The sequence below is a fragment of the Miniopterus schreibersii genome, assembly GCF_964146895.1.
Source record: "Miniopterus schreibersii genome assembly, chromosome: 3".
NCBI lineage: Eukaryota > Metazoa > Chordata > Mammalia > Chiroptera > Miniopteridae > Miniopterus > Miniopterus schreibersii.
This window is the reverse complement of record NC_138103.1, coordinates 9,791,363-9,813,394: the sequence shown is the minus strand read 5'-3', so window position 1 is coordinate 9,813,394 and position 22,032 is coordinate 9,791,363. Positions and strand designations below refer to the sequence as shown.

General features: G+C 61.0%; 2 protein-coding genes across 2 annotated transcripts; both read left to right on the top strand.

Moving 5' to 3' along the window:
• The first annotated feature begins 2,363 nt into the window (after positions 1-2,363).
• On the top strand, positions 2,364-8,504 carry TEKT4 (tektin 4). The gene is made up of 6 exons (XM_081132560.1): positions 2,364-2,987; positions 4,988-5,058; positions 5,461-5,604; positions 6,380-6,602; positions 7,278-7,432; positions 8,204-8,504. The coding sequence occupies exons 1-6, from the start codon at positions 2,454-2,456 to the stop codon at positions 8,418-8,420; spliced, it is 1,344 nt and encodes a 447-aa protein (XP_080988686.1). The 5' UTR covers positions 2,364-2,453; the 3' UTR covers positions 8,421-8,504.
• A 3,369-nt stretch (positions 8,505-11,873) lies between these two features.
• C1QTNF8 (C1q and TNF related 8) lies at positions 11,874-15,229 on the top strand. Its single transcript, XM_081132572.1, has 3 exons — positions 11,874-11,916; positions 13,490-13,706; positions 14,455-15,229. The coding sequence occupies exons 1-3, from the start codon at positions 11,914-11,916 to the stop codon at positions 15,003-15,005; spliced, it is 771 nt and encodes a 256-aa protein (XP_080988698.1). The 5' UTR covers positions 11,874-11,913; the 3' UTR covers positions 15,006-15,229.
• Positions 15,230-22,032: the final 6,803 nt, after the last annotated feature.

Sequence of the window (22,032 nt, the reverse complement as noted above, 5' to 3'; positions counted from 1 at the left end):
GACATAGCTGCCCAGGAGCCACACAGGGTACCCCCTTCCTGGCAGATGAACTGAGTGAGTCACATGTGTGATGTCCTTCCTGGGTGAGGGGTGGACAGGACAGCACCAGTGCTCCTGAGTCCTCACCTTCTGCCCACAGCCCAGGGGCACAGGCTGGGGAGCTGAGGGGAGAGTCCTCAGTCTCCCTCAACTTCCCGCCCACCCTGGCTGGGGGCCAGGCCTCTGGCTGCATCCTCACTCCCTGCCTAGCCTACCTGCTTGCACTCACGTCCTCTGTCTCCTCGTTTGGCCCTGCCATGCGTCCCTAAGGAAGGGGAATTCCACAGCTGCCTTGGGGTCAGGAGCTGCACACACCTCATCTCTTCCCTACAGCCTTGAAGGTGCCCCACCCCTAGTCTGGACTGTGTGCTCTTCAAGCTTTGGTGGAGGGGACCCTTCCTCTAGGAAGCCCTCCTTAGCCTCCCTCCACTGAGCCTCTCTCCCCTGTGTCCTGTCTACTCTCTGGGCTGATGCACCTGGAGGAGGAGCCACTCCTCCTCCCTCCTGCACGTGGGGTCCCTTCCCTCTCCTCCTGTTATTAAAATGTCCCACTGGCCCTGGAGGGAGACAGCCAGGGACGTGCTTCAGGCCCAGCCTCGGCAGGTGGATCTGTTCAGAGGCCGCAGAGCTCCTTGAGGGCACAGCTGGGGGGTCTGAGGAGGCCAGATGGCCAAGTTTCTGCTCCAGTGCCTTGGGGCCCCTCAGGGCCCCTCCACCTTCCCATCTGTGACCTTGGGCCCATTATGTCTACCTGGGCCTCCTGGGGAGTGCTGGAGACTGTGACGCTGAGAAATGACAGGCCCTGTGTCCCCATCTGGCAACTTCTGGGCCAGGGATAAAGCAAGGCGGGCCTCAGGAGGAATGGCCTGGACCCACCAGGCCCACCATGAATAGTGCTGCAGGAGGCCCCAGAGACGGTTTTGTGGCATGGGTCACTACCATCCTATTGGGTGGCAGCCCTGCTCCTGGTGGCAGCCACTTCCCAACTGGCCCTAGGCCAGGTCTCCAAGATGCCCTCTGGGAGCTCGGGGTGGAGGCCAGGGCAGCCTCCGGCCTGTCCTTCAGGCCCTGGGTGAGTGCTCATGTCCTTAGGCCTGGCCACGACTGGCTTCTGCACAGCCAAGTATCTGGTGGGAGAGTGATTCCAGATCTGCTATGCTCAACCCCCCCCACCTTGCCGGCCCAGGGTCATTTCAAAGTCACTGAGCTCTGCCCCAGGCCATGTGTTCGAGAGGGTTCCTAGGAGGGGACACCAGCATCTCAGCATGCTCTCACCACAGGGGAAAGAATTTGTGAAAAGCAGGTTCTAAATGAGAGGTGGATAGTGGTCCCACCCTGAGTGGGCCCTGTATGTCTGCTGCCCCTGGGGAAACAGAGGCACCGAGAAGCTTGAACACATTCCTCAGGCCACATCAGCCCTGAGGGCCTCCTGACCTCCTTCTGGCTCAGTCTGGGGTGGGAAAGTCTCAGGTTCCAGTCCCCAAAGCCCACATTTATGAAGCACTTACTCCATGCCTTGAGGTGTAAATGCCATCAGCACAGGGAAGAGGGCCCAGGGTCAGGGCCTAGGGAGGAGGGCACCTCTGAGTTAAGGCCAGCAGGAGCCCAGGCTGGTGTGTCTGGGGGTCCACAGGTTCCTGTGGCCCTAGTGGGGGTGGGGCAGGGCTTCTCCTAGACTATGCTGGGAGGGGGGTGTCCAGCTAAGAGGGCTGGGGTCCCCAGGGAGGAGCCCCGCCTAGAGGGGTGAGGGATTTCCCAGGCCAGAGTGTTATCCGACTGGGGGAGGTGGGAGAACCCAAGAGCTACTGTCTAGCCCTGCACTTGGCATTTTACAGCCAATGGCGCCCTCTGCTGCCCATGTGGGGCATCACCCCGGCGCTGGAACTCCCCACTCAGAATGGAGATGCGGAGGGACACCTGCCCCAGACCCGGCCAATGTCTTGTCACTCCCCCCTCCCCCAACCATGAGCTTGGCCCTGGGTGGCCGTGGGGCACTGTCTCCAAGACAGGACCCGCCTCCTCTTATATGGGGCAGATGTGGGCGTCTGACTCCAGGTACCCACGGGAGGCTGAATTCAACTCCCTACCAAAGATACTTCCATAGAGGGAGACCCCCCTCCCTGGGACAAGTAAGACAAGCAGGACATGCCAGGCCTGGCCTCAGGACTCCAGTCCCAGGCTCAATGCCTCCCCTGCCAGATGCCAGCCAGGATGGGTGGGGTTAGGACCTGCCTGGCCCTTTAAGAGGGCCCCTGGGGGAGGGGTCCCCGTTGCCCAGCAACAGGAGGGCTTGGCATGTACCTGTCTCCAGGAGACCTGGAGACGTCCTGCTCCGGGGACAGAGCGGCCAGAGCTACTCTGCTGACCGTGACAAGTGCCCCACCCGGCCACCCGGGTCCAGGCCAAGTGGTGGCATGGCTCAGACGGACGTGCTCCTGACCAAGCAGCCCGCCCCGCAGACAGTGCCAGCGTGTGAGCTGCCCCCCAAGCTGCACGATGTGGCCCGCAACACAGGTGCCTACACGTCCGCAGGCCTGGCCACCGCCGGCTTCCGCACGGCCAAGTACCTGGTGGACGAGTGGTTCCAGAACTGCTATGCCAGCTACCACCAGGCCTTCGCCGACCGCGACCGGTCGGAGCGGCAGCGCCACGAGAGCAAGCAGCTGGCGGCCGAGACCGAGGCGCTGGCGCAGCGCACGCAGCGGGACTCCACCCGCAGGGTGGGCGAGCGCCTGCAGGACATGCACTGCTGGAAGTCGGAGCTGCAGCGCGCCGTGGGCGAGCTGGGCGCGGAGACCGACCTGCTGCTGGCGCAGAAGCAGCGGCTGGAGCGCGCCCTGGACGCCACGGCCGTGCCCTTCTCCATCGCCACGGACAACCTGCAGTGCCGCGAGCGCCGGCAGCACCCCGACCTCGTTCGCGACTACGTGGAGATGGAGCTGCTGAAGGTGGGAACCCCTCTGGCTCTCGGGGACCCACAGACCCGGACCACCCTCACCTTTCTGCAGGGAGAATTACCTGCGTAGGGCCTGATGGTGGACACAGGTGTATCCCCGGGACACGGGTTGGCAGAGGCCTTGGTGCCCGCGGCCCTCTGCGCGCACACACAGGCTCAGAGAAGCTGACTCTGTTTGTAGGTTGGGGACTAGAACTGACTGGGTGCTGGGAAGCCTGGGCTGGGGTTAGGGTCAGGGCACAGGCCACCCAGGAAGGAGGTGTGTCTGGTCTGCCACCAGGAGTGTGTCTGGTCTGACCTTCCTACAGCCTGGTCCTAACAGTAGGCTTGGGGTAAGGCTGGGCTCCCTGCAAGGGTCACCAGCCCAGGCATGCTGGGTTGGGGGCATTATGGCCTGGGAGCCCCTGTGTGGGGGCTCAAGCACATATGGGGGCTGGGGCTGAAGTTTGGCACTTGTCCACTTGTCCCAACCTCATGTCCAGCACCCCTGCAGTTCCACCCCCAGTTATGGTTCACACTGGAGGTGAAGTGGGGCCCAGGCTGTGGCAGGATGCACACCTAGGATGTGTGTTGGGGACATCTGTCTGTGGATGGGACAGGCAGAGGCCACTGAGGCAGGGAGGGGCCCAGCCAGTCCACCCCACCAGCCCTGACACCTCTTTACGTACACCTTGAGGGTGGGGAGGGGCTTGAGCAGAGTCCTGGGGCAACCACCTGAGATTGGAAGATGTGCAGAGTCGGAGGGCTTCTCTTGGTCAGGTCCGGGTGGCACCTGCATCCACTGGATGATCCCTTGGTTACCTCAAGTTTTGGTACCTGCTGGGCAGCCCCTTGGATCATCCAGTCATGCAAATTAAGCCTGACCCTGAGCTCCAGGAGGCTGAGCCCCCCCTTCCCCAAGGACACCTGTAGTGGAAATCCAGGCCCCAGCCAGTGGTGTGGTGTGTGGATGGGGCGAGAAAGGGGTGGAGGCTACATTCATTCCACAAGGATTCCCACCTTCAACCTGGCAGGACCAGGGAGTTACCTAGTCCAGGCCCTTGATCCTGGTGGGGCAGAGTTTCCACACCTCTCGGAGCCTGGGGGCATCACCTATGAACACACTGCAAGATGTGGGTGTGCATCAGAAATTCACAGAGATAAGCTGCTGACCCGGGGGCTCAAGGCATCCCCTGCACCATCCCCCCAAGCTCAGGCCAGAACCTTGAGTCCCTTCCCTCAACCTCCAACCTTCCCCCAGGTTGCCAACACCCTCCTTGCACCCTCACAACCACACACTCAGCTGCTCAAGAATCTCCCAAGTCTGGGAGTGTAGCCCCTCTGTCTTGAGCCTAAGCCACTGGCTCAGTAGTGCATGGACTACTAGAGTGTCCATGAACAGGGACATGGACCAGGGAACAGACCCGGACACATGTGGGTTTGGTGCACCATTGGAGGCAAAATTTCAAATTGGGGGAAAGGGTTGTTTGTACATAGAAAATGAAGCAGTCGAAGTAGCACAAAGAAAGGCAGGGACTCTCTGTTCTCAGTGTGGGAAGGTCTCTCTGTGCCCATGGCCCCAAGGGGCGGCCCCACTCAGGAGGGCTCCTGGTCCCCAGGGCCCTAGGTCCGAAGAGGCTGTAGGCCTGGCTGTCCAGGGACTGATGGCCTCAGTGCCCTGGGCAGGCTGTAGGGACCGCCCCCAGAGCCTAGGGGTGCTGGATAGAAGTCCCCAGAAGAAAAGACTCCATGCAGTGCACCAAACAGAATGTTCAAAAGCCCAGAATAAACCTTAAGAGGAAGAGTGGGTTCATGCCCCATTTTCCAGGAAAGAGACCAGGTGTCAACAAGGCACAAGGCCACTCAGCCAGGATCAAGTGCCAGCCGAACCCCAAGCTCCCCTGGGTGTCACTCCAAATCTCAGCCTCTCCTGGGTGTCTAAGAGGCGGACTGCAGGCCCATAGCAGCCCCGCATCATCAGATCTTCACCAGGGGTGGGGTCTTCTCCCCCAGGAGGCTGAGCTCATCCGGAACATCCAGGAGCTGCTGAAAAGGACCATCATGCAGGCTGTGAACCAGATCCGGTGGGTCTCTAGCCCACAGGATGACCCCTGTTCCCCACCCCGCAGGCCGGCTTTGGGCAGGAAGTCAGGGTTACTGGCCCCGAGGCTCAGAATGGCAGGGCCTTGCCCCTGGTCACAGCCAGGAGTGCAGGCTGGGCAAGGGCACCGGGCAGGTGGGGGAGTAGCAGATTCCTGCATGGCCTGTGGGACCTGGGTACCCATATAGCCCAGGCCAGCATCCTGGGGAGGAGGGGACAACCGCTCTTGGATACTGCTGGGTCCGTGGCCTTGGCGTCCGAGGGCCTTACGCTGGGCAGATGAGGTACGCCTGCTGTTTAGGGGGGCTCTTGCCCTACCCAGTACCCCAACAGGCCCAGCTCTCCCACCCTCTGCACAAATTGAAGCCCTGCCCACTGCCCCCAGGGTGAACTGGGAGCACAAGGAGACGTGCGAGATGGACTGGTCTGACAAGGTGGAGGCTTACAACATTGACGAGACCTGCGCCCGATACCACAACCAGAGCACCGACGTGCAGTTTCACCCGCACTCCACCAAGTTCGAGGAAAGGTGGGCCATCCCAGCCCCCCAAGGGACCCTCTGCCCAAACACCCTGTCCCCACACCCTTGCCCTCACAGCCCCCCCCCCCCAGGTCCCGCCTGGGCTCCTGGTCCTCAGCCCCCTTGCCCCTGAGGCCCTCACCACAGATGGCCCTCCTGCAGCTCTCTGTCCCTGGGGATGGGCAGCAAGCAGGGTCCCTGCCCAAGTACCCAGCATGGCACAGGCACCAGAGGGGCCAGGGGCGGCAGAGGGAGACAGGGCCAGAGATGGGGTGGGGTGGGGTGGGGTGGACTGGAGGCACAGGGCTGGAGGGGAGTGGAGGTGGAGGGTGGGGGTGAAAGGGGGGTCAGGGGAAGCCTGGGAAACAGGACAAGGAATACTGACAGTCAGCTCTGAGAGCGGCCGGTAGGGGGTGCCAGACAATCGCTTATCCTAGCGCAGCCTGGGGTGAGGAGGGGTGAGGGGTGAGGGGTGAGGGGCAGAGGAGGGAGGTCAAGGCTCTGGGAGGAGGTGGGGACACAGGAGGAACAGGGGCCGCGGGGGCACCAGGCAGAGCTGGGGTAGTGGTCACAGGAGGTGCAGGGGACAGAATGGGGTGAAGGGCGTGGGAATGTGGGGAGCAGGGGGTGGTGCTTTGTGCTGGGGTGCCTAGGGTGGGGAAATGGGGACGTGGGGAGGTGGAGGGGGTAGAGGGGGTGGGGGGGCTCGGAGAGGGCCTGGTGGGGACCCCAGCATTGGCAGGTGCACCCACCGACCACGCCCCTGGCCGCCCCCCACCTACAGCGCCTCCACGCCAGAGACGTGGGCGAAATTCACGCAAGAAAACCTGCAGCGTGCCGAGCGCGAGCGCCTGGCCTCCCTCAACCTGAGGGGGCTCATTGACTGCATCCTGCGGGACACTTCTGAGGACCTGCGGCTGCAGTGTGACACCGTGAACCTGGCCTTTGGGCGACGCTTGGAGGAGCTGGAGGATGCATGCCACAAGCTGAAGCACCACCTACACAAGGTGAGGCAGAACGCACCCAAGCCACACCAGCCTGCATCCCGGCCACGTCCAGCCCAGCCCTGGGGTCTAGGAGCCCATAGCCAGGGAGAGACCAGGCCCCTTGTGCCCCTCCCCTTCCGCTGGCCACTATGCCCTGGTCACTCAGGACCTGGCCTGGATCCTGCCCCTCTTCTGCCCCTCCCCTGCCCCTGTCCACCTGAGGGACCCCAGAGGCAGGGCTCCCACTCCTTCCTGGACCCTCACTAAGCTGATGAAAAACCAGGTGACGCTGGTGGTTGTCTACTGGCACTGCCACCTGAGTGACTGACCAGGAGGGGCTGTCAGGTGCAAGCAGGAGGAGAGAAAATGGGAGGGGGTGGTCTGGGCCTGGCAGGGCTCTGACCCGGGCTGTTAGGGTGGCCTTTGCTGCTTCCAAATCTCTCTGGTTGGTGGCTAGGGTCAGGGCTGGTGAACACCTGGACCGGGGGAGTTCAGACAGCTTTGCCGTCTCACCCAGCGCCTTGGGTGACCCTGGCAAGGCCAAGGTAGCTGTGCATGTTCTCGCTGCCTCCACGCCTCCTCCAGATCCAGTGTACAGGTTGCTCACTGGACACAGCCCCAGGGCTCAGGGAAGAGACCAAGCCCATCCTGAAAGCCTGTCTTGTCCTGGTCCCATGGGGACTGTCCTGTGCGCAGACACTTCGAGAGATCACAGACCAGGAGCACAACGTGGCCGCGTTGAAGCAAGCCATCAAGGACAAGGAGGTGCCTCTGAGGGTGGCTCAGACCCGCCTGTACCAGCGCTCGCACCGGCCCAATGTGGAGCTGTGCCGTGACACCGCCCAGTTCAGGTGCAGTCCTGGGGCAAGGCAGAACCCCCCAGGCGCCATCCACCCACCTCCAGGCCTCCCTCAGCCTCTGGGACCCCATGAACACCCCTCCCCTATGCACACAGACCCTCAGATGTGTTGAGGAGACACTGGGGCCTCACACTGGCACAGCTCACGCATGCAGGCATTTGCACGCCCCCACTCCCACCCAGCAAGGCTGGACACTGCTGAGGCCACAGGGGGCACTGTGTTGAGTGCCAGGGACAGTGGGGCACTTCCCACTTCACCTGGTGCTGTGCAATCTTCCCAGTGAGGAACCTCGGGGTCTAAGAGGCTGAGTCCACCTCTGATGTCACAGTGGACCCTCGTCCTGGGCTGGAGCCATAGGTTGGGATGATGTCTTTTGTTTTTCTAGCTTACCGAGCTCCCAGGGAGAGGAGTGGGCACCTCACCCGCCTTGGCATTCCTCCTTCCCCGTTTCTTGATTTGTTCAGGAAACAGGGCTTCACTTGGCTCCAAGGGGTTCATCCATCCTGCTTCCAAACCCTGGGAATAGAAGGAAGCACGGGGAGCCTTAGGGCCTCTCATAGAGCCCTGGCCCCAGCCCACTCCCCAGCTCTGCTTGTGGGCTAACCTTTGGGACCTTTGATGTCCTTTTATGGCTGAGCATCTTGGCCAGGACCCCTCACCAGGGTTCCTAGCCTTTGAATCTTGGGCCTTGCCCCTCCCAGCCCAAAGGCCTGGTGTTCTGGTGACAGCCCAGCTCATACCTCCTTCTGACAAATCCCCCAGGCTGGTGAGTGAGGTAGAGGAGCTGAACATGTCCCTCTCAGCACTGAGGGAGAAGCTTCTAGAAGCGGAGCAGTCACTGCGCAACTTGGAGGACACACGCATGAGCCTGGAGAAGGAAATTGCTGTCAAAACCAATAGCATCTTTATTGACCGCCAGAAGTGCATGACCCACCGGGCCCGCTACCCCACCATTCTCCAGCTGGCTGGCTACCAGTGACCAGTGCTGGCACCATGGCAGAGCAGCCCCACTGTCCTTGGCCAGACTGTCAAATAAAGAGCACATTAGCTTTCTACTTGTGGCATGGGGCTCAGAGTGGAGCGTTTGTGAAGTCAGTTCCTCATGCCCAGGGTGTCCTCAGTTACCGCCTGCGGAGAGGGGTCGGTCAGCAGAGGATGGTAGAGGCCCCACGTCATCACTCAAGCTGAGCATGTGAGGCCAGGCCCCTCCCCAGCTCAGAGCCATAGCCGAGGCACAGATGGTTTCTCTGCCCACCTGGGCCACCTGCAGGATGCTTCAGAGTAAGGGTCACCTCTCATCCCACGGAAGCCACACCACTCGTCACAGCCTCTGGTTACTGCAACAATAACCTGCTCTGTTTCTTCCACGGCCCTGGATGCTGTTGTGCCCAGGCCAGCCGGCTCTCCTCTCCCCTTATTGGGAGGTGAACCTGGGGCAGAGATGTCAGGACACACTGTTAGCCTGGCTCTTCCCTGAGGGATTGGCCCTGGGGGCTTTGGCATCCATGCAGTGCTTTAACACCGCTCGAGGACACAAGGCCAAGCCAGGCACCTCCTGGGAAAACCCATGGGACCTCCCTGCTACCCCACCTGGCACAGGGTGGGCACCTGGGGAGGCAGACCCTGAGCTGGAGGTGGGGAAGTCGAGGCCGTGGGGGGGCCTCCATGCCCGGCCACCTTGGCCACCTTTGGGAGGCCAATCTCCTTGTCTAGCCCCATCCTTAGCCAGCTAGTGAGTCAGGTGGGGGTAGGGGTGCGAGGAAACTGCAGAGCCCCTGCTGCCTGCCTGACCCCACGTCACCCTATACCGTGTCCACGGCTGTGGGCAGAACTGCAGTCCTTGGGGAGGGCCACGTACCTTGTGGAGTGAGGCCCCCTTGCTGTGCCCACACTCCCCCGACCCCCGCTGTCCCCCCCAACCCCCCCCCCCAGCCCGGGCTGCTATCTCTTCTCCAGCGGCAGCTCATAGTCAGGTCTCTTAGGGACACATCCATTAAGAGTCTGGGAGATAATAACTCCCGCTGTGCAAACTCCTCCCACTCAGGCCCCCATTATCACCCGATGGCTAAGGCAGTGTCCCCATCAGCGCCGAGGGTCTTCTTTTCCAGGCCTCCTGGATGGAGCGTGGCAGCTGATGGAAGCTAAGGGAGGGGGGTTGTAGGAAGCTCATTATCTCTAAAGCTTGGCAGTGACCCCAGGCGGGGGGCGGCAGGCACAGTCCCGGGGGGCTGCCTGGCTGGGCTTCATTGTCTGTAGTTCTCTGATGGCCATCTGTGAAGCTGGAAATTTTGTCACTCTATAGAGACCAATGACCAGGCCCTGGAGCTGAGCCATGACTGCAGGCCACACACTGAATTTCCAAGGCTCTCTGTGGGGCTTGGTGTGGGGACAGACAGCGATGTCTACCCCAGCCTGGCCAGTTGCCTCCAGCATGGAGTCAGACCCTGCAGACCCTCTGTGGGCAGTTGACCCCATGGGGCCACAATACTCAGCCACCTTCCTGTTGTCATGGAGATGCCAGGCAGCCTGTCCAAGCGATGGCTATTTCTGTGCAGGAGCCTGGTCGTCTTGCCACCCTCTGAGTCACCTTTGGTACTTGCTGACTCCCTCTGCTATGAGCCTGGCCTGCCTGCCTTCTGCAGCAGACACCCCAGCCCAGGTCCCAGAGGCAGACCCACCCCCCACATGCAGGGCACATTTAACTCACCATCCCCTCCCCCAAGGGAACTCACAGGAAACACCCCTCTCTGTTTTAGGGGCTCCTCTGCCTGTTGGAGTCAGGGAGCTGGCAGCGGGAGGCACTGGGAGGGGCATCAGCTCCACAGCGTGGTGGAGCCTCGGGCATCCCCAGCTGGCTGTGCCTCTTCACCCACGTCCATCTAGGACACTCTGGCTGCTTCTGAGCCCATCAATCCCCACTTACAGGTGGGGAAGCCGAGGCTCAGATGCAGGGAGCAACAGAGCTCCGGTGTCTGCCTTTCTCGGGGAGCCTCAGAGGCAATAATTGGGTGGGCAGAGAAGACCCCCCAGCCTGCCCTGAGCCCACTGGCTCCACAGGGACGTGGTGGTGAGAGGCAGGGACCTAGGCCACTCACTGCCTTGAGCGCGGCTGGCTAAGCTGCCTCCAGTCTGAGAGCCAAACCCCAAGGCACGGGGACTGCAGGAGCTGCAGGGGGGCGAGTCATCACTCAGGGCCTCGATCTTCACACCCCCTGTCTGTGCCATCCTCCAGGTGAAGACAGCTGTCCCCAAAGGGAGGCCCTGGGCCTGCTGGAGTGAGCTGTCATCTCCTTGGGGGTGGGGTCAGTCTGGGAACCAGCTCTAGCTGGTGTAGCCCCCACCCACAGCCCTCATCAGCCACACTCACCCTCATCCTGGCACAAAAAGCCCCCTACAAGTGGGGCCACCGCAGCCTCCCCCTCTCCTCCCATCCTTGCCTCTCCCTGGTCATCAGTGAGGGGGGTTGGGGTGGAGAAACTGGAACAGCAGAAATGGGTGAGCCGGCCTGGGCTGCCCACAGCCAGCCTGTTTCCCAGGCCAGGGCTGGTGCCTCTCCCATAGGTGGCCTGGTTTGGTGTGTGTGGGGTACATGTCCCAGGAATTGCATGTCCCCATGTTCAGAGACCAAGGTGCAGGGTTCTACCACTGGGCCCAGAGTCCAGCTGTCCAGACTCAAAGCAGGGACAAGGCCAGGCCCTGGTGTGGACTTAGCTTTAGGCTTACAGTGGGTGTGCGAGCCCCTGCCTGCCACTGCCTGGGGGACTCTGTGAGTCATTTCCACTGGTGGGCATAACAGGGACACGACCCTTATCCACTGAAAGGCTAGGCTGATGCCGAGAGCCCTGCCCCCCAAACAGGATGTCACAGTAAGCTTCTCGCTCTGTTGGGCACCCTGACCCGGGTGCAGGGGAGGCCGGGACAGACACCATGGGTCTGGGCAGACGCTGCTCTCCTGGGCTCCATCAACCAGCCCCAGCCCTCACTTCCTAGCCAGAAACAGAAGGTTGTCACCATTACCAGGTGGGCCCCGGACTGCCCCACCCCATTTTGGCCCCCAGCCCTCTGACCAGTCTCCTCCCAACTGCAGCTCCAGCCTCCCCAACTCTCCCATAAGTCACTGCACCCCAGATGGAAGAGGCAGCCAGCCCGCGGCACCATCCCCCAACCCACACCTGCCCCAGACGCCTCAGCCCCCAGACCCACACCAGGGCACCGGGCTGGGAGGAGGGCCCTGGAGCCCCTGTGACAAGGGGCTTTGGCAGGTAGCCAGCTGGTGGAGGGCAGACTAATGGCAGGCGGCAGGGCCCTGTGAGCCTCCTGCAGAGAGCTCTGAAGCTGGCCCAAGGCCTGTTGGTCTTGGATGGCCCAGGGGAAGCCGTGGGCGCCTGGGGCAGGCATGAAAGGGCTCTTTCACAGGCTGCTGGGGCAGTGACGCTGGAGACAGCCAGACAGGCAGCAGCACCGACTGTGAAATGGTAACAGGGAGCGTGTGGGGGGTATTCACAGCCCCCCTGGGTAGGCTGGGCTTGCAGGGGTCTGTGCTCCCCACTAGACCCCAGCAAGGAGGCTGCAGCCCAGACTGTTTCTGGGCAGGCCGGGTGGCTGGGATGCCTAGGACCCTAGACTACCAAAGGGTTGAGGTGGGGGCTGCAGCAACACAGGCCTGCCTATGGGGTGAGGTTCCCTGGAGATACCCGCTCCTGTCTGTCCCTTCATGAGAGGGATCCAGGAGGGTCTTGCAGGGTCCAGGGAGGCTGGGAGAACTGGTCAGAGTCTTCTGGGTTCCAGGGGTGGAGGGTGTGGGTGGAGAGAAGGGGTCCCATTTTCCAGTAAGCTAAGTCTGAAAGTGGGTCTCGAACTCACCATGCAAGAGGAATAACCTTGCACCGGACTGTAGTTCCAGAGGGCTCCCTGGAGGAGGGTGCCTGGGTCTTTGCTCAGCAAGGTTGGGCTCCAGGGAGGAGTAAGGACTCTTACCTGACATGCCTGCCTTTGGCTGAGCCTCCCAGATGCAGCCCCTGGGGAGACCAGGTCAGGCAGGGCCCACTTGCCAGGAGAAACTGAGGCCCAGGTGCATGTGGGGCTCACCCAGGGGTCCCAGCAGCTGCTGATTGAGCCAGGAAGTGGTGCCTTACCTGGCTGGATAGGCCAGGTGTCAGCCAGGGTGCTCTAGGGAAGGGTGTGAGGAGGCAGGAGGCCCAGGACTGGTGGGGGTTAAAGACCATCTTTGCCACAGGGTGGGGGGCCACATGGGGTAGCCTCCCAAGTAGCCCTCCCTCTCTCCCCTGGGAGCTTAAGACTAGGGTGCTGCTCTCTGCCCAGCTAGGCAGCAGACAGAAACTCCTCACGTAGGCCCCACCAACCTGGAACCCAGGCCCAGCCTCAGGGATTGGGGAACTGCCCTTTCTTGAAGCTGCCCCTCCCCGCAGTTCTGCCCAACGCAGGAGGGTGGGGGCTTTGGAGGGCCGATTCAGAGCCCCACCTCTGCCATGCCAGCTCCCGTGGCATCTGTCAGGTGCAGGGTCCCCAGCCATGGGGGTTTGGGGGACCAGGACTCCCCGACTGCAAGCAGTTAGGGTGCCTGCTGCAGCCTAGAGTTAAGGCCCTGGGGGGCATGGAGGCCTACAGAGGGAGCAGCCCTTGAGAAGGAGCCTGGAAATACCAGCTCAGACTGGGCGGGCCTGGCTGGGCCACATTGCTAGGGGCCCTGGAAGGGCAGGTGTGAGTTGTCGCCTGTGCAGGCCCCTCATATTGGTGGTGGCCCTGGTGGTGCTGTGTTGAGGAGGTTTCTGAGGCTGCATCCATGTCTGGGTGAAAGAATGTGGGGATCCAATAGTGACGTCTGTCAGGGCTTGGGGGGTGGGGGCACTAAGAATCTGAGAAGGGCATGCCAGGCCTCTGTTTGGTGCAAGATGAGGCTCTGGCCCTGCCCACTGTGGGTCCCCAACTGGGTACCCCACACAGGTCCCATCTGTTGGCTCCCCAGACAAGGGTCTGGGGGCTCAGCTGGCAGCTCCTTCTCAGATGCCCTCCCCTCCCTTCTCCCAGGCTCTGGCCCAGATGGCAGCACCTGCCCTCCTGCTCCTCCTGGCGCTACCTGCAGGGGCCTGGCCCAGCCTGGGGCTGCCCCAACGGCCATGTGTGCACTGCTGCCGCCCTGCCTGGCCTCGAGCTGCTCCAGGCTCATACACTCCTGAGAGTGACAGGGAGAAGTGGCTGCAGGTGCCCCACGTGCGGCCCACCATAGACATCTCAATCCTCAAAGGTGAGTGTTACCAAGAGGTGGCCTCATCCTGTTCCCTGCCCCCACAGGGACACCCACACTGAGGGGCATAGGAAAGAAGGGGCAGGAGAGCAGGGCAAAGCTCTGAGGCCCTGATTTAAAAGAGTGGTTCTGGGAAGACACCTGGTACCCAGATGGGACACAGCGAGCGGCGGCTCTGCTTCTGACAACCTTGTAAAGGCCATCAACCCCCCCAGCCACCCCCTCAAGCGGGAAGCAAGGTGGCCTGGAGAGAAGGCTGTGAAGAGAGGAGGACCTGAGGTTCACTTCAATTTGCTCACCCACCCTGGGCCGGCCCTGCCAGTCCCAGCACCCAGGGGAGGACTGGGTCCCCCTTGGGAGGAGGCAAGAGAGGCAGAGCTGAAGGGAGGAACACCTTGGGCTGGACAGCAGACCTCAAGAGGGCTGGACTCGGGTATCAAATTCCCAGCCTTCTTGTCTTTCAAAGCCCAGTTCAGACCCTTCTTTTGGTAACTGCCTGAACCCCTGTCATTTCCATTGTCTCACTGTCGTTCTCAGTCCCACTGTCCCCACTTGATAACCTGTACAGGTCCCAGAATAGCCACAGCTTTGAGGTGTGGCTTCTCATTGCCCTGTGTGAGGGGTGGGTTGGCACTTATCTTACAGATGAGGAGACTGAGGCCCAGGGAAGTGAGGTCATCCCCAAGGCCGCATGGCCAGCAAATGGATCCCAGGCCTTGACTGGAGGCTTCTGCTCACTCTCCTGCAGGTGAGAAGGGTGACACAGGAGTCAGAGGTCACTCCGGTAGGAGCGGGAAGGAGGGCCCACCAGGCTCCCCAGGCATCCAGGGCCACAAGGGCCAGAAGGGGCAGGCGGGGCCGCCGGGCACCCCATGCCAGCGAACCTATGCGGCCTTCTCTGTGGGCCGGCGCCAGGGGATGCACAGCACAGGTGCCTTCCGGGCTGTGCCCTTTGACACGGAGCTGGTGAACCTGGATGGCGCCTTCGACCTGGCATCTGGCCACTTTTTCTGCGCCGTGCCTGGGGTGTACTTCCTGAGCCTCACTGTGCACACCTGGAATTACAAGGAGACCTACCTGCACGTCATGCACAACCAGCAGGCCACGGCCGTGCTGTATGCGCAGCCCAGCGAGCGCAGTGTCATGCAGGCCCAGAGCCTGCTGCTGCCGCTAGCAGCAGGTGACACCGTCTGGGTGCGCATGTTCAAGCGTGACCAAGACAATGCCATCTACGGTGAGCACGGGGACCTCTACATCACCTTCAGCGGCCACCTGGTCAAGCCTGCCACTGAGCTCTAGCTGCCACCACCAGCCCTTGATGGCACTCGCTCCCCGGGCACCCCGAGCCTGACCTCTCCCTCACAGCTGAGTGATGCCAGTAGTGTCTGAGTGATGTCTGTGCAGTGATTGAACACCAATTGCATGCAGACACTGAGCTGAGGGGTGTGGCAGGAGCAAGACAGACTCTGGGGGCCTGGCATGGTGGGGATGGGTACAGATCAAGTGTTCACACTAAAAACTTCGAGACGGAGACCGTGGGAGTGGGAGTGGGCGTGCAGCAGAGTGGGCAGGGCATCCCTACATGTTATGGAGTTTGCCTCCTGGTCAAGCGATGTTTTGCTTATAAAGGGCTGTGCCAGCACCACGGCCTTGGAGACATTTACAAAGCACCTACTGGGTGCTGGGCTGGACACTGGGGAGTCCGGGGGTCAAATGCAGACGCTAGCCCTCTCAGAGCTGGTTCTAGCAGGAAACATGCTAAATTCCATTGGTGTTAGAGGGTGGAAAATGGGGTGGGAGTGAGAGTCATGTCCTCAGGTGAACACACAGTCCAGCTCTGATTGGCTGACTTTTGGGGGCTCCCGGCATCCCCTCAGTTGTCTGGAATGAACTGGCTGGTGGAGGAAGAACATAACTTGATGGGTACCAGAGTCTGCAGGAGTCCCACACCTCACACTCAGATGTGGCTGAAGTTGGGGACTGGCGGTGACGGAGCAGTCACACCCCACTCCCTGCAGGCATGGAGGTCCACAGGAGGCCTCCAGCCACCCCACAGGTTGGAGCCATCAGGCTGACCCACTCTAAAGTCCCCTCTGACTCTATTTCTTTCCTGCCATGTGTTTTCTGGCCACTCAGAACCTTTTGCCCAGCTCCTCTGACCCCATCATTGCAGCCTCCTCCATGGGGCCTTCCCTGGCATCTCCTCCTGTGGCTGCTCCCTCATGGGCAAGGATTCTGGGGCAATGAGGCCTTTGGGGTCCTGGCAAGAGCAGCATCTGGAATCACCAGAGCCTGGTGAGCTGACTGAGGTCCTGAGCTATGTGGAGGTGGCTGGAGTTGCAGGCTGGCCAGCTGAGCAGGAGGTGCCAGAGCCCTCATAGAAGGATCCAGGGGCCACCAGCTGGGGTACAGGGGGTGGCAGGAGGTGGCTGCTGAGGGCCCGAAGGATGCACCAGGAGCAGCAGGCTGCCTGCCAGGTGGCCTGGGGCCTCTTGGGTGCCGGGCAGGCACAGGCCTCCCTCAGCCGTCATCCACCTTTGGGGCTCAGGGCCCACAGAGGGCCAGGCCTGGCTGGTCCCCCTCTCCCTCCACCCTTCCCATGAGGACCCCAGCCCATCATGAGATGAACCCCACATCCATCTGGCCCTGGGGCTGGGGAACCTTCTCAAGACAATGATCAGCTGATGAGGGGGAGGGAAGAAGAGGGTGGGGACCTGCTCATCCATTTGACGAACAGGCACCTCCAGTCCCTGCTCTGGGGGAGGGGATGTAGTGGGAACATGGTGGCCCTCCCCTGCCACCACAGAGCTCAGTTATCCCACAGGAACCTCCCCACCCACTGGTGGGCAGAGAGCAGAAGGAGGAAACCTGGTCACAAAGGCCTAGACTAGTGGAGAAATGGAGGCTGGCAGGGGTCTGCAGAACCCCCAAGTGTGTGTGGCTCTGGGAGCTGGCACTCCATGGGCTGGACAGTCCCCCAAGTGTGGCCTGGACAGAGGATGAGTGGGAGGAGGGAGTCTCCTTTGCTATCCATACAAGGCCTGTCTGAAAGTGGAGGGGCTCCACCAGCTGCCTCCCTGAAGCCCAGGCCTGCAGCCTCCTGAGCAGGGGGCCCATCTCAGCGCCATGGGTCCTATCCCAAGTGTGTCCACTGCTGGCCTGTGCTAGGCCTGGCCCATGAGGGCTGTGGGGGTCTGACCTTAGGGGCTGCCATCTCAGGCAACACTGGGCAAAGAGGGCAAGGGCTTCTGGGCTTTCCCAGGCAGCCACTCTATCTGAAACCCTCGTGCCCCACATTCAGGTCCTGCAGCTCCACAAGGAAGCAGACCCGGGTGGGGCGGTGACCTCAAACCCCCAGCCAGCCCAGGCTCCCTCGCTGGGTCCTGGGTTCAGACAAAACAAGGCCCTTCCCTGAAAAAGCACAAATAAGGGGGTCAGGACAGACAAATGCCTGTGCCCTGAGACCCAGCACCTCAGGGGGCTCAAAGGGGACTCCTGACCTGCAAACCCGAACGCTGAACCAGGCCCCACCACAGTACATGGCAGGCAACAGCAAAACTGTGGGGGCTTCTTATAGCCAAGGACGAGGGGCAGAATGTCACAGGCTGATGAAGCCATGGCCCCGCTAGAGAAAGGAGGGGGCTGAGAGGGGGCCCTGGGACACTGAGTCTGGCCAAGCCTCAGGCTGAACTTTGGCCTCTTGGTCTGTGTCCTTTTATGGCTGGAATAGCCGGAAACGCCCAGGGCACTTGGCAACCTGTGGGCGCATCAGGAGCAAGTGCCAGTGGGGAACAAAGTGGTAGAGAAGGTTCTGCTGTAGAGATAAATGTGCCTGAACAGAAATGGGGGGCCTGTGGGGGATTGGAAGGACTACAGCTTCCCTCAGTCCTCCTCGATCCTGGACTCCTCTCCCGCCCTGACCAGGACCCCCAGACCCCCTCTGTGTTGTGGGCCAGCCTGGCCAGGAGGGGCCAGGAGGGAAGCCCCTGTCTGCCAGCTGCAAGCAAAGCCTGTGTTCTTTCCAGCCAGCCTGCTGCTGAGGGCCTCTGTCAGGGCCCCAGAGCAGCAGAGGTGGGGTTGCGAGAGCAGGGCTGGGAGTGGCTGCACTGGGCAGGGGAAGTCTGCAGACCTGGCAGCCGCTCTATCTCCTTTTAACCTCATGGTGTGAATCCAGCTGTTAGAGCAGCCCCGACAGGTAGGCACTGGGGCATTGGGGCCAAGCTTCGAGGGACAGGCCCTGCAACCTTCTCCTCAGAGATGGGATCCTGTCTGGGGGCCAATTTATCCATATTAGTTTTATCCATTTAGTGGAATTCCAATAAAACATCCATTTTTAAAATTTTGGTGAAGTTCATATAACAAAATTTACCATTTTAAAGTGAACAATTTAAAGGCATTTTGCACTTTCACAGTGCTGTGCAACCGACACCTCAATCTATGTCTAGAATATTCTCATGGTCCCTAAAGAAACCAGGGACCCCATTAGCAGTCACTCCATGACCCCTCCTCCAGCCCCTGCCTGTGTACGCAAATGCCAAGGAAGAGATCCTCTGAGAAAGGGCCTCCCCTCTTCTCCAAAGCAAGGGTCAGGGGAGAGAGGTTGGCTCAGGTGGAGCGTTTGACCCCCAAACTTTGGGACCCACCCAGGTGTCCAAACGGTGCCCTCAGACCTGGATCAGTGAAAATCTGGCAAATGCATAGCTGCCACCTTCTCTCCAGATACATAGTCTGAAGGAGAGGGGAGATTGTGGGCCTGGCATAGGGAGGAGCAAGGTGTCTGAAGGGACATGAGTGCCCCAGGACATGGAGGGACAGGGAGGGGCAGCCCCCTCAGGCTCCTGGGCAGCCCAGGACCTTCAAGGTAAGGTCCCACCTGGGCAGAGCCTCCATCATTCAATGTCACTCAGTTATTCATTCAGCAAATACCCTTCAGAGCTGTGGTAGCTGGGCCAGCCCTCAGGAGGCAGTCTGTACAGGGCAGGACAGTGCCCTTGGGCTCTATGGGGAGGAGGCGACAGAGTTTGGAGGAGGGGTGGAGGGTAATGGATCCAGCTGTCTCTCCAGGTTTTCATCACCATGCGGCCCTGAGATCCATGGTTCTGCAGGAGCCCAGAGAAGTGACCAGGGAAGATCCTATTCTCAATACCATCCAGTGGCTCTGGCACCCCCAAAGGACATTACAGACCTGTGACCCCGGGTTCCTGTGCTAAGTCCTTCCCGATATCTCCCCTTCCTCCGCTTACTGTCCTGCCCCAGGATACCTGAAGGGTGGTCCTTCCTGGCCCCTTCTCAGGACCCCACCCAGGGCACCCCAACATAGCTCCAGCTGATAGGGGTTGGGCTGGGAGCGCAGCCTCCATGGACCACAGGGCAGATTGACCTTGGTTTCCCTTCTTGTGGAGATACAGCACCTGCTCTGTTGGTGGGGGCTGTGCTGCGATTACACCACACTCCCACCCTGTGCCCAGCCCTGCCAGGCAAACAGACTCCTCCTGCCTCTGCGCCCCATCCCAGAGGCAGCCTCACCCTGCCCCCCCGGGGCCGGATTTCCTGAGCAAGGTCCTTGTGGAAGCTACTGGAGCCCATTGGCCAATAAAACCCATCGATGCAGAGAGAGAGCCCATAAAACAGGTCACCCTCCCCAGAGGGTATGTGTTCTATGTCACCCCCACCCCACTCAGGGCTGGGACCAGGACCTGCAAGCAATGTGGTGGCTCTGTAGCCCCCACAGCTGTCCCTGGCCTGTGCTGGGTGTGGGAGGGAAGCGGCCAGGCCAGGCTGCATCCCCAGGCCCATTGTGCCAGGTCCACTGGCTCCCAAGGCTCAGGCTCCTCCTGGGATACTCCTGCTCTGCCCCTGGCAGGCCCTGGGGGAAGGTTCACATTCCCTCCTGCTCAGTGGCCCACCTTCGCCTGGGCGTCAGGGACTATCCACACTAGCCAAGCCTCTTCTCAGCTCCCACCACACCTGGGTTCCACAGGCTGCCCAGAATCCCCTGGAACATCTCACAGGCCCCTCCACCCACTGGGTCCATCAGGCCCCAAGCACACGCACACATATACACGTGCACACACACATACAGGCACACATGCACACATTCACATCCCTCAGGCAGAAACACATCAGGGTGCTGCTGGCATCTGTACACCCACATGGATACTCTCAGCTGCCATGGCCTTGGGGAGGGAGCTCGCAGTTGAATCAATTGGGAGAAATTGATCTGGGGAAGATTTCCGAGCCATCTGCTCACTCGCAAAGTCATTCTGAGGGGATGCACTTTGCATCAAGAGCCAAGGGAGGCCTGATCGTGGGGTGGGGGTGGCAGGTTGGACCGGCCTCAGTTTCTCCCAAGCCACCCACCCTTCCCCAGGATGCTGGTCCCTAGGGTAGATGAGGGTGGGTTGGGCCACCAGCTCCCAGGGACTCTAATCTCAGGCTCTGTGGGCGACACATGGAGGAGCTGCCCCTGCTCCTTGGAACTGAGTCCAGGAGTCGTGTAGACTCAGCCTGGGTCCCTCAAGGCTGCCAGGCTCCCACATGCCCAAGGGCAGGGGCCCCAAACAAGCCACCCACTCCCCACACCTACCAGTCACAGAAGGAGCTGACCTGCCCCCCAAGTCCTTTGAGGCCAAATCCAGATCCTGCCCTTGCCCAGAGCCAAGGCAAACGCCCATCAAGTCTTTAACCCCTGTTGTTTACGCCTTGCACTATGCTGTCATCTAAGTGCCCGCTGATCACTGCTGGCTTTTGCCCACCCCCATCCCACCTCCTCCTACCCACGAGCTCTGATTTGCACCAGCTTCTTGGCTCCCGGGACAATATTTGCTCTGGGAAAGAGTCAAACATTTATTCTCTAATTTATTCAGGAGAGTGGTTGTCAAACACTGGTGCCCTCATTACACCACTGTTTCCAGGGTTTGGCCTCTGTCTGGGATCGGTGCGGTCGGTGGCGAGGTCCAGGCAGCGCTGACTGGCCTTACCCCTGCCCAGCCCTCCTGAGGGTTGGGGTCCTGCTCTGGGCTGACAGAGGAAGCTCAAGTGAGGTAGCATTCGTCAGGGCTGTCCCAGGCAGGGGGTCTGTGGGTTGAGTCAGTCCATGTACCTCGGTCCTTTCCCTTCCAGCCTTGGATAGGGCACCCAGGACCTCAGCAAGGCTTGGGCACTCATCTTCTGGGGGACCCAGTTGTGGGCCTGGGGTGCTGGGAATTGCTGGCATTTCTGGAGGGTGGATGGGACCACTCTAGTCTGGGGGATGTAGAATTCCTCAGGGGCCTGGCATTTGCTGGCATTTGCATCTACCCACACAGCCTTTTTAAGCCGGCTGCTATTTGCACTGAGAGGCCGCTCCCCGCACTGCTGTCTGGATATTTCTCTTCTGCTTTCATCCTTCCTCCCCCTCCAGCCCAAAGCCCCTGCTGAAAGCAGAAGAGATAGCTGTAGGTCCCCATGTCCTCACCTGCCCCCTCCACAAGACAGCCTCTCCCAGTGACCTAGGCCCCCTGCACTGAGCACCCTTGGACACCTGTGCCTCCAAACCACAAACTCAGAAACCTGGGAGCTGACTGAGGTCACCCCAGACCTCAGCTTCTCTCTCTCCCTCTGTACTTGCTGCCTTCTCCACCCACCCCCACCATGGAACCCCTGGCCCCCGTCCCTCGCTGCCCCCACCAGGGGACTGTGGCTGGCAGGAAGGGAGATGCAGCAGCAGGGGGTGGGTCAGCGGCTGGAGTCTTCTCTGGCATCCACCAGCCTTTCTCACTGCCCTGGGGGCATGTGCAGCTTCTGTTCTGCATACCCGCCATGTTCAAAGTCAACAAGCTCCCAGGTGCCATGAGCCAGGGGGTACAGGCCAGAAACCAGCACATTCGGAGTCTTTAATTTCATAGTGTAGCACTTGACACTGATACAGGGCTGACCTGAGCAGGGCACATGTGACAAGAGGGTGAAGCTGGGTGGGCGGTCACCAGCTCACACTAATGGCCATTCCCCTGGTCTGGGAGGCTGACACAGGCTGGGCCAGAACTGGAGGGTCCAGATGCCCTGACCATTGCCTGGGACCCCTGGGCATCTCCCACCCACCCCCTAAGACCCGTAACCCCTGCTTGCCCAACAAGAACAGACAGGTGGAAGTGGCAGCTTGTCACTGTAAGGCCACCCAGAGCCTCGCCCCAGACGGCTGCCCTCGCACTGCGCAGTGTATTCAGGCTGCTGGGGGGCACCTCAGCAGGTCCCAGAATCTCAGGGAAGGGCTTTGCCCAGTGGGAAATCCAGACTGGGCAGGGGCAGGGGCAGGGGCAGAGGCTCCGGGTGCGGCCCATCCGCACCC